Source organism: Parasteatoda tepidariorum, chromosome X1, assembly GCF_043381705.1.
Source record: "Parasteatoda tepidariorum isolate YZ-2023 chromosome X1, CAS_Ptep_4.0, whole genome shotgun sequence".
In the NCBI taxonomy this organism is placed as follows: domain Eukaryota; kingdom Metazoa; phylum Arthropoda; class Arachnida; order Araneae; family Theridiidae; genus Parasteatoda; species Parasteatoda tepidariorum.
Genome location: NC_092214.1, coordinates 52,373,141 through 52,385,200, shown reverse-complemented (window position 1 = coordinate 52,385,200; position 12,060 = coordinate 52,373,141). Strand labels below are relative to the sequence as shown.

The 12,060-nt window shown below is 24.9% G+C and overlaps 1 protein-coding gene across 1 annotated transcript in view; it reads right to left on the bottom strand.

Moving 5' to 3' along the window:
- LOC107443692 (uncharacterized) overlaps nucleotides 1-10,669 on the bottom strand; it is a 121,916-nt gene extending 111,247 nt beyond the window's left edge. The window contains exon 1 of the mRNA XM_016057639.3: nucleotides 10,418-10,669. Within this exon, the coding sequence (XP_015913125.1) occupies nucleotides 10,418-10,523 (106 nt within the window). The 5' untranslated portion in view covers nucleotides 10,524-10,669. The remainder of the gene's footprint in view (nucleotides 1-10,417) is intronic.
- Nucleotides 10,670-12,060: the final 1,391 nt, after the last annotated feature.

Sequence of the window (12,060 nt, the reverse complement as noted above, 5' to 3'; positions counted from 1 at the left end):
AATGTCGGTCTCGAGATAGAGTTTTACATATTCAGTTTTGTAACTTTGATATTAATTTAATAATTGGTGACTCTGGAAAAGCTAAATAATTGAAAAGCCTTAAAGCTGTAAAATTCCACAAATTAGTTTGGCAATGTGATTCATTATTTTGATTTGTAATTCGTAATTTTGAACAATGATTGTGGAATTCTAATATTTATTTAAAATTTCTTTTTTATTCTTTCAAAAATAGTGTCACATATCAAAATACTATGATTTTGACTTATGCAAAAATTAAGCATGATAAAGGTGTTAATGTATGATACTAGATGGTTATTTTAGCTAGTCAAAAATGATTTTTAATCCGTCATAATATTTATCAATGTTATTTTTGCTTCCATATGTTTAAGTTTTTTTAAATAATTTTATTCAAAGTTAGTTGTTTTTTCGATATTCCAATCATCGTATATCCTTACAATGATAAAAATTATTAAAACTCTTAAACGGTCATTATTTTTTTACCCAAATATGACTCCCAAGATAAAGAGTGTATGTCAGTGTCATTTAATAATACAAATTTAGTTTTCAATGAAAATTATTTGAGCACAAGTTTTGACATATATTTGCGAAAAAATAAATAATTCGGAATATAATTTTCTTCTTCAAAACAACACAAAGAATGAATAATATATTTAACAAAACTATTAATTAATTTTATCTAAAAAAGAGAAATTGCCATTCTAGGTTTTCTGAAATAAGTCATTTTACTTTCTTTAAAACAAAAATATAAAAGTTGATCAAATATTTTTATCATCAGCTTATGGGAGGTTGAATAAAAAAGCTTGTATAACGGAATATTTCATCATTAAGTAATAGTAATATTAAAAACAAGAAACTAGCTGTTTTTATGAATTCTTTCATTAATCTAAAAAGCCATTTCGAGAAACAAAAACAAGATCAATCGCAGTAAGAGTAATTTAAAGTAATAAAAATACGAGCAATGTAAATTATCATGGAAATCACCATTAAGGTAATTTTATAAATTATTCTTTAAAGAAGGTATCAATTAACTTTCAATGCATAAAGACAACATTGAAATTGCGAAAAAATAGCAAATAATATCATTTTTATTTTTATGATATTTCTATAATGATAGCTTTTTTAAATCTTGATATTTTATATTTAGAAAAAAAAACTATTTGAACGTATTTTTAAAATTCCGATCGAGTTGTTTTCAGCAAAGGGCAATATATATATATATAGATAAATTGGCTCTGACTGGTTAAAAATGATTCATATAAACTGAGAATTTAGTATAGTCGAGAAGATTTCATTTTTTGAAAAGGCAGAAGATTTCCCCATGGAAACACTAAAAGTAGACAGAAAAACTGAATTCCGGTGAATTAAATGGAACCCGAAAATCTCATTTTTTTCATCAGCAAAGCAGACGCTGGAAAATGTTTTTTTCCTTTGAAGTTTTTATACACGATCTTCTTTTTGTTAAATTTTGTTTAAAATGTTACAGAAATGAAATTACTTCAGTTTTTAGTAAATAGAAAATAGGAAGGCGACATTAGGGAAATTTGAAATTAAATTATAATATTTAGAGTAACGGAATTCTTGATTATAACAATATGCATTTATTATTAACTTATAATATGTTTAGAGGGAGCATTTTCAAACTATTTTTGATGTTAAAAACCAGTTTTATACGTTAGTAATAACTAGTAAATATTCATTTAAGAGGTTGAATTTAAATGAAGATCACAAAATAAAATACAAGACAAATTCTTTAAAATTCTAAGAAAAATAAAAATTCTTAGATTTTTCTTCAAACTACAAAAATGTTTTTACGTCATAATCTATTTTCTTACTGATACTCATTAATAGAGAAGATTTTGTACAGTCGCTTGATATAGTAACTGAGAATGATTAATTTGTAAAACAGCTTAATTAAAATAAATCGTTAGATTTCATTTATAAACGTTAAAATGAACCAGTTAACTAGTATTATTATGCTTAAATAGATTAAAAAATTCAGCACATATTTTATTTGAGATTTATTTGAATAATAATGCTTAAAATTTAAATATTAGATTATAAAATATAATTTGGTTAAAATAACTGGAATTTAGTTGAAATATTTAAGAAAACTTTTATTTCACTTAGTGTGGGATTTATACTAATTTGTTTTTTAAAAACAGAAATTATTAATTTTAACTGACGTTTTCAAATATAAATTTTTATAATTACTTATTTAAAGAAGTCAATGATCTTTAAGAGAAAGAAAAAGCAAAAGTAGCTGATTTGCTGTAATTAAACTTCATAAAATGATTAGAAAAGATAAAATATAATTTGCTTATATAAACCAACTAGGTAGAACAATGTCTTGCTGGTTTGACCATTTGAACTAATTTCGTATTCATTTTACTATAGTTAAGATTCGGCTTTTTATTATAAATAAAGTTGATATTTTTTAAATGAAAATAGAGTCTACAATTAACGTTCCATAATCAAGAAAAAATATGTATGACCCGAAATTATATTTTGAAGAGTAAAATGAATCCTTTCAGTACATGATTTTGAAATCTTTATTTAAAGCGCGAAAGCAGGATTATTAAAATATTGTACCCCAACCCGAGTTTTATTTATATATTAAAATGCATTTTATGCAAACAAATGTGTCTTGATTATATTTTTAATCAAAAGTTTCGAATTTAATTCAAAATAAATAAATATTATTAGTTATTTCCAATTTCTCATTTGAATAAATAACACCGAGATCAACTTTCCTCATACCTTGTAAAACTGCTTTTTCCGTATTTGTTCCTATCACGCAGTGAAGAACACAAAATGTTTTTTACAAATATCAGCTAATAATGAGAACTTTATTGTTTAGTCTTAATGTGCAAATAGTTTTCTTAAAAGAGAATTATATTTTTTTTTATTCTTCAATACTTAGATATATATTCGGTTTTTAAATATAGATAAAATAAATATTATTTTTAATGAAGAAAGGGTGTAAAATGAGCATTCCATGATCACGAAAAATAATCGTTGTAACACAAAAATTTATTTTGAAGAATGAAAATGATTCTTTCTGGTATATAATTCTTAAATTTTTATAAAAAAATGCAAAAACGAAGCATATTCAAATAGTATTGAAATATTGTGCTCAACTTGGATTTTGTTTATATATTGAAATTTTCTTTCCATTGCCCAACTGATTCCCACTCGTCATTCAGGTATTAATAGAGTAGATTTGTTGGCCTCTCTTTCACGGGCACCATATAAGGCGGGCAAATGTTGCTTCCACACTAAGGACAGATACTGCAGACAGTGGAAGAACATTCATGCCTTGCGCAGGTTCGGACCCAGGACCATTCTGATGTGAGTTGAGCTTCCTGACCACTAAACACTCCGCTCGGCATATTGAAATGTATCTCATAAGAATAAACATCATTTGATCGAACTCTAAATTGTTATTTTAAAATTCAATTATAAATAAATAAATATTATTAGTTATTTCCGATTTCTCATTTGTATAAATAGTATCCAGATCAACTTTTCTCACAGGTTGTAAAACTAGTTTTTCCTTCATTGTTCTTATCACGCAGTGAAGAACACAAAGTGGTTTTCGTGAAATTCTAAATAACTGCTAATAACACATAGAACTTTATTACTTAGTCTAAATGTGCGAATTGTTTTCTAAAATAAGAATTTTGTTATTTGGTTATGGAAACTTTTTCTTATATAGAATTAAGCTTCATTATGTATTAATATAATTTCAATACTACTTCTGTTTAATTATTTAGTAACTTATTTTGTTTTGTGATAATTTTTTCACTAATAAAACAGTATGATAATAATATTTTATGCGAAAAATAATGATTCTTTAAACGTTTAAACTTGTTTTGTTAAGATTATGTAACCAGAAAAATGATTGGAGGGTAAAAATTTATGTGAAAAAAATTGATATCTAAATTATAAATTACTTAAACACCTGAATTTGATTTGAAATATTATACAATATAGAGATCATTTATTGTTCATTAGGTTGTAATAACGTTATCAAGGCAAGAAATCAGAAAATGATAAAAATTAAGGTGATGAAAATTACGTTCATTAAATAGATTTCATGTATTCACTACGCTGAATAACCAAAATTTGCTTTAGGTTACTTGCATTACAAAAAATAAATAAATAAAAGATACCATAAGGAAATAATGAAATATTAAAAGCAGAAAAAAATCATCACTTTCAAAAGACACTCAAAAACCTTCACTCCAAGAGTTTGTGATTGAAATTTAACTTGTTATACTCGCAGTAAATGTAATTGAAAAATATAAAAAAAGGAGATATAAATTACTTTCATGAAGTTCAGAAAAAGTTTAAATTAAATTCTGATTAGACATTCAGGAAAGGTCTTGATTAAACATCCTTATTTTTTCTGTTACATTTTGTAATTCTGTTGTACTTTTAAATTAATTTATTGTTTATATTTTGTCAGAAATATACTCGATGTTCGTCATTTTCTAAGAAATTTTAATTCCTGTTTTTTAAACATTTCTATAATTGTGTATAGAGTATAATCTATCATGAATATGAATTAGTTTTATGTATTATCGATTTATTAGTGAAAATATAATTTTTGCTGCTGAAATAATTCCATAAAAAAACATAAATGTAATTTGAAATTTAGTGATTTCTAAAGATTCTATTAAGCCTTTAATGCTATAATCAAAGAAGAGTAGATTTTCTCATCACATTATGAGAAAGAATTTTAATATTTAAAAAATTATTTTGAATCAAAAACTATTTACTGATTCTTGCTTGTAAAATTAAATCGAATCAGAAAAATGAGCAAAGCATATTTACTTAAAGAAAGCAGATTAAAAAGGGATTAAAAAACATTTGAGATTCAATATTAGGTAATTATAAAAGTTGTTACAAAAATTAATCATATTATAATTTAATAATAAGTTAATATTAGTTTTAAAATTAAAAGTAAATAAAACAAATGAGATTAAGTATTCTAATGATATATTTGTTTGAAGTTATCAAGAATTTGGAATGAAGCTTTATTTTTTATTTGTTTTGCATATTGCTTCAATTATCGAAATAGTTTTTAACAATAATGTAATAATACCATAATTAATATAAAAACAGACAAGTGTCAATATTTTGAAGAAACATTACATTCATGCATTACATGCATGCAATATTACATGCATTCATTCGTCTAGTTTATTATTTAAAATAAAATATACTTCATATTTTGTTTAATAATAATTATTTAAATTTACGTTTCTAGTTAAGATGTTTGCTTGTAATACTTTTACTACTACTATTACTGCTAATAATAATAATAAGATATTTTGGTACTTTAATCTTGTAATTAAGTTTTTGATACATCTGTTTTCAATTTAAGATAATGCTTACTATAATGTTAATTGAGAGAGGAAGCAAAATTTATAGATAAAGACTTTTTTCATTTTTATATACTTCTAGGTTTCAAAAGTTTACCTTTTCATTTTAATGTAAGAAATTTTTCTGGAATAAATAAAAATTTATAGATAAAGACTTTTTTCATTTTTATATACTTCTAGGTTTCAAAAGTTTACCTTTTCATTTTAATGTAAGACATTTTTCTAGAATAAATAAAAAAAAATTTGTAAAAAAAATTTAATAAATATTTCATATTAAGACTGGGATAATCCTTTTAGAGATAAGTTTACACTTTTTTTTATTAAACACTAAATGGCATAATAATTTAGGCAGAAATTTAGGTATTTAACATAATTAACATTATTCAACATAAGATTAGATTTTTAACAAGTGCGACGTATTAAGTTATTACCTAATTGTAATTATTTACTACAGGGCTTCCGAATTTGTGGAGTTTAAAGTTTCCTTTTATATGAAGATTTTAAAATCATTCAGTATTTGCGAAATTTCAGTATCAGTTTTGTACAAAATCAATAGAAAATATATATAATCAGTCAAAAAGAGTTTTTTTTTTATAGAAAGTTGAGAATAGAAATCTGTATTATTCATATATTATAATGCGATCAATCCAAATTCCTAGTTTTACTGCAAACCACATGTATAATATTATGGCGAAATTCTTAAAGCACATATAAGTTGGCATATAACCAAAATTTCTAAGTATAAGCGAAACTAATGTCACTTTTTATGAGCGCTCCTTTTATTACTGTCTGTAATATTTTCCTTAAAAAATAGAAGTTGACTAATGAGAAAAAACGAAATCCTCTCTGAATCAGTGACTTATTACCTATAATGACAGAAGGCGCCATATATTTCTTACTTTAGTTTCAGTAAGCCTGGTCATCTATTATTCTTAGCAAAATATATGTGCAAAGAGTGTTTTATTGGGTTATATATATACACACACACGCACACACACACACACATATATATATATATAGTACTGCCAACCTTATTTTTTCATACTCTTTGGTAGCTTGGCCATAGAATATACATACCTATGGTAGGTACCAGAACAGTAAGTGTGCATTCACAACGTAGAATTTTGCNTATTTATATATATATACATAAATATATATATATATATATTGTCTTTTCTACACATATGCGTTGTCAATTGAATAAATCATTTACAATCTCCGAAATATTTTTTATATTTCTCCGAAATTAAAAAATAACACAATTTGAATTTCTATTTTTCGCAAGTATTCACATATTTACATATTCGCATGCTTACATATACTTTTTCGCAAATACTAGCATATTAAGAGAAAAATTATAGTTTAGTGTGGGTAATGTAGGTTATGATCTCATAACCAAAATTTTAGTATACACTATATTACATTATTAAAAGAGAGTTTAATTAAATGATTTAATAATCAACAATATCAAAATAATGAAAAGAAATTACATAATAACTGGTAACTTACCATTACTGATATACGAAATAACTTAATGATTGCAGAATTGATAATTAATAGAACATTGACCAATATTATAGAATTATGAGATTAATAAGTAATAGATTTATTACCAATTAACATTATACAAAACATACCGAAAATCAAGACAATGTTAAAAGAGATGCAAGAGAACAAAACATTTTTTCTTTAAAGAATAGGTAATGCAAATTGAAATGAAATATACACTGCGACATTTCTTTTTAATAGTTGTCATCATTTTTGGCGTTGAGGTAAACTGAATGCATATTTAAGATAGAACTGTAGTTATCGTGCAAAAAAAAGTATTCAAAATCAACAAAATAACAATTGTTCGAAAGAACTAGTGAGAATATATTTCTAAAAATGTACTTGTTTTTTAAGCGAAATATTTTTGCAATGAAGCCATAAATTGCTTGTAATTCTCATGAAAACATCTATAGTCAGTAAACAAACAAAAAGTGAATACGTAAATAAATAAAACTATAGCAGTGAAAAATTAAATACAAACTGTGACTACATGCACTGTAAAAAAATTTGTTTACATCAACACCAAAAATGATAGCAACTATGCACCATTTTTTTACAGTGTATTGTTTTGAAAATAAGTTTTTGAAAAAAAGTTTTTAAAGAACGTATAACTTTGTAATTAAATGATTTTTCTTTAATATGTAACTGGAAATAATAATAAAAAACATCAAGTTGCCTTAAGAGAAGAAACATTTTCCTTTAAAGTAAAGATAAGTTAGAGTTTATGGAGAACAATTTGTTTTCAGTTTATGTAACTTAGAATTCCGTGCATATACGTTTTAAAAAACATAAGTTTGTAAATTTGCTTTAAAATTTTAATATTTATTGAATAATTTCTGAAAATAAATGACTAGAAGCAAATATTTTCAATTTTGAGTTAAAAAATTTTTTTCTATGCACATTTGGATAAAATTGCAGCTTTATTTCAAAGTGTTTCTTAGTGATTTATAAGTATGTTTTACATATTGTCCCCATTGGGGAGATGATTTAAATAAAGCAAAGATTTCGGTTAGATTTCATTTTGATTACAAAAACAGAAAAATTATTTGTTGTTATGCACATTAAAGTTATAAGGATAAATAGCCTAAACCTGAAAGATGGTATAAATAATGTATATTGACCAGACACGCCATTGTAAAAATATTTTGTACCATTTTTTATGACGATTTTTGAGTTAATTATTGACGCTAATATTTTTTGGAGCTAATTCCAGTAATACAATTGTAGTTTTTGAGTAAATATTTTCGGATTTAATTCTGCATTCCACAAGGACACAAATAGGCACTTATTTTTTAATTTTCTTGATTTAATTTTTTTGAGTACATTCATTTTTCAATTTATGAAGATTTGTGGAAAATCGTACTTAATGCTTAAGCGTATTAATTTTTCATCTTATTAACCGTTAAATATATAATATTATATATAATTAATATATAATATATTGTTATGNATGCATATATATATATATATATATATATTATAGATTATACTTTTCAAAATTATAATAAAAACTACAATTTTGAAGATCAGAATTTCCGGCGACCATTGCTGTATGAACGGAAAAATTATCAAATGAATGGTGTGAATGCCGCATAATTTGGTTTTATTAACCAAAATTATGTTTTTATTACCATACAGTACGGTAATTTTACCATAATTTTTTTCTTCATGTGCTTTTCCCTGTATTTACTTATATGTCTTTAATGGCCTAGAAACATTTATTTTTTAACTAATCTGATCATAGGGACTAATTTTAACTGGCAAATTTGAATTGAAAATATTTGTTCACTATCAGTTTGATAACTTCTTTACTGTATAATAAGTATAAATTGATAAATTTAACAAAAAATAAGATTTTACTCATTTGAAATTCTTTTCTTAGAAGTTATGAAAGATTCTTATCTATTTAAAAAAAATATTGAGTTAAACTCAAGCATTTATAAATATTTTCGGGACAATATAGAATTTTTTCAGTTTCTTTTGGGGTTTTGGAATTTATGGATATTGTTTTCAGCTTTCATTTTTATGCATAAAACTGAGGATTCGAACCGTTTTCGAAATCTTTCAGTGCAAATACTAAAGGGTTTGGGACCTAAGCTCTCAGATACAAGTACTATCTTCTTGAAATTACTTTTCTTGAGAGTCATGGTAACGTTTTATTTATTAAAATAAAGTTAACTGTTTTGCACCTAGATGTTAAAAGTCTTTTCCGCATGATTAAATTTTTTTCACCTAATTTGTTTCCAGTTTTAGAGCTTATAAAAATAGCCCGTATTTTGTATTCTGTACACGCAAAATTGAAATGGTTTTAAAATTGGCCTAAAGTTTCTAGACTTTGTTTTCCAATTTCTCGAATATGAATTCGTTAAAATTTACAAAACTATTTCTGTAAAATTGTGAATTTAAACAAGTCTGCGTTCTCTCGTTTTTTAAATTAATAAACGAAACATTGGGCTTTCGGTCAATCCATTATATCTGCGTTTTCTTTTAAAATGTATTACGTGACTTGCGTGAAACAACGTGGTATTAAACTATATTTCAATTTTTCATGGGTAATAAAACTACTCTCAAAAACAAGCTATTATTCTCAGAAATTTTTAAATATAGTTATGATAAACTGGAAAGCGAGTTAATAATCTTTTAAATAAAGAACGTCATTTCAATACAAGAAAGTGTATGATGTAAATTATAAAGTATAAAATAAAATGCAACTCAAGAATTTTATTCGTTTTATTTTGAAATAAAAAACTGTTCTTTTTTAAAGACATTTTAGAATTTTTAATATTCGGTGCTATTACTACGAATTATTCAGAATTCATTACTATTATTAAGGATTTTTCAGAATTCATTGCTATTATTCAGAATTCAATAGTATTATTCAGACATTAAAGTTTTCAGAATTGAATTTGATCATTATCATAATACTGCTTCCATTTTATCTTAATTCTGCTTCCCTTTTCATGTTTAAAAGATTCCCTATAAGTTCTTTTAATCATAATTTCAATACTAAATTCTATTTCCATAAAGAAAAAGCGAAAAAAGTTCTTATTTGCTTCATTTCTGTTTGTTTTGAAAAATAGATCTTCTAAAATGTTTTATTAAGTTATTAAAAAATATTTGCCACTATATTTTTCTTTTATGTGTGAAATAATCATCTATGAGTTAATTGAGTATTCAGAACTTTGTCATAATTTATGTTAGTTTCCCAAAAAAGAAATAAATAATTTTCAGAAATATTTTTCTTTGTTGAGTTTTATGGTTTTAAAATTTTAATTGAAATTCATATTGTTCAGAAACGCCACAACTTGAAGACAGATATGTAGTGAGAATAAGATAAATATCCATATTTTCATTAGCATGTAAGCATAAAATGTTTTGCTTTTAACTACATTTATAATATTTCGTGGGAATTAGAGAAACTTCAGGCATGTTTGTTGGAAAAAATCCATATAAAAACTTACCTGTAGTGGAATTAACATCAAGTGAAGCGCTTTTCAAAATGCAGAAACAGCTGCAAATCAAAATGAAAACAGAAAAATAATATCGACAGAATAAATCAGGTAGCATTGCAATAAAATCAAAATGTGATGACAATGATCACATGACTAAAGCACCAATGAAGGAATTTGGACCAATCTTTTTCCGAACTCTCTTATGAGTTCTTATTCAGTCAGTTTCCGATCTCTTTGTGAAAAGAATTCGTTTGAGAACTCGCCAATTTGGCGATGCTTATCCTGTGCCAAGGCTTAAAGGCGACCAAAATATATCGGTACTGAAGCCTACTTCAAAGTTGTTTTTGAAAACGTTGAGATCTAAATTTCATATTTGAGGGAATATCCAATGATGGAATTGACATCTAAGCATTTCACATAGGAAGAAATTATATGAGGGTGATGTGCAAATATTTGAGACAGGTTAATATAATAAAGACAAAATTGAATATTGTTAGAATACGCAAAGGTAAACTCCGTTAAGATCACAGACAACTATTTGTGCTAATAATTGCAAAATATGTATCGTAAAAGAGAAATTTAAAGTAAAAAGAAATAGAGTATATCCCAGAAAATGATCTCACTACAACTTTCTGTGATTTACAAAGAAAAAAATAAACTAACCAGAAATGTACCAAGTATTCCGGGTATTATTAGCCACTTGGTAAAATTTAAATTTTTTTTTTATCACAATGTGCTTTTTAGGATTGAAATGAATGTATGCAAAAATTTCTCATTTCTTTTTTTTGGGGGGTGGGGAGGTAAGAAAAATCTTATAAATCTAGTTTTTTTTAGAAGAAATATTGGGAAAAAATGATAAACATTCATTTCTCCGAATAAATTTTAAGACATTTAAATGACTATAAATAGTCAGTCAATATTGAAAATTTCACTGTAAAACCACTTATAACTTTTGAAATGTAAACAAAAAATTTTTTATATTTCATTTATTGGCTTTAAGAAATATTTGTGCACAAAATTTCAACACGATTAGTAAGTACAGTAGTGTGCAGTTGGCTGTTAATATTCACTGTTACCCAAACCTGTTAAGGCATTATATTTGGTTAACTTTTTGTTCCTATAAATATTTTCATACATGCCATATATATTTTCAAAATGAGTTTTAAAGTATTTTCACTAAATGTCATTCTGAAAATTTCTTATATAATAAACTTTTTAATAATGTAACCCATAAATATTTTAGTTTAAGAAAGGAGAAAATTTTATGCTGTCCCAAAACTTTTAGACACTTTATAAAAGATGTAAATTCTAACGGATTATTAAATGTTCAAAATATTTTGACTAATGATGAGGAAGTTTTTTATTTTTTAATATTAGTCCATAAATACGATTTTCCATGTTAGAAATATGATTTTTTGTTGTTGCTGAGGATATTTGTGAACATTAAGCAGAATTATTGTTTAATATACTCAACATTTTCATATTGCTTGCTGTCTTCATAAACTTTCTGTCAAATGATTACCCAAGAATTATCTATTTGGTTTAGGTCGGTTGGCCGTACAGGGTAATTCAAAGTTAGGATTTCTTTGCTAAGTTGACACTCAGTTATCATTCTCTCTGGCTGTGTGTATGAAAGCTCAAACTTGCTGTGG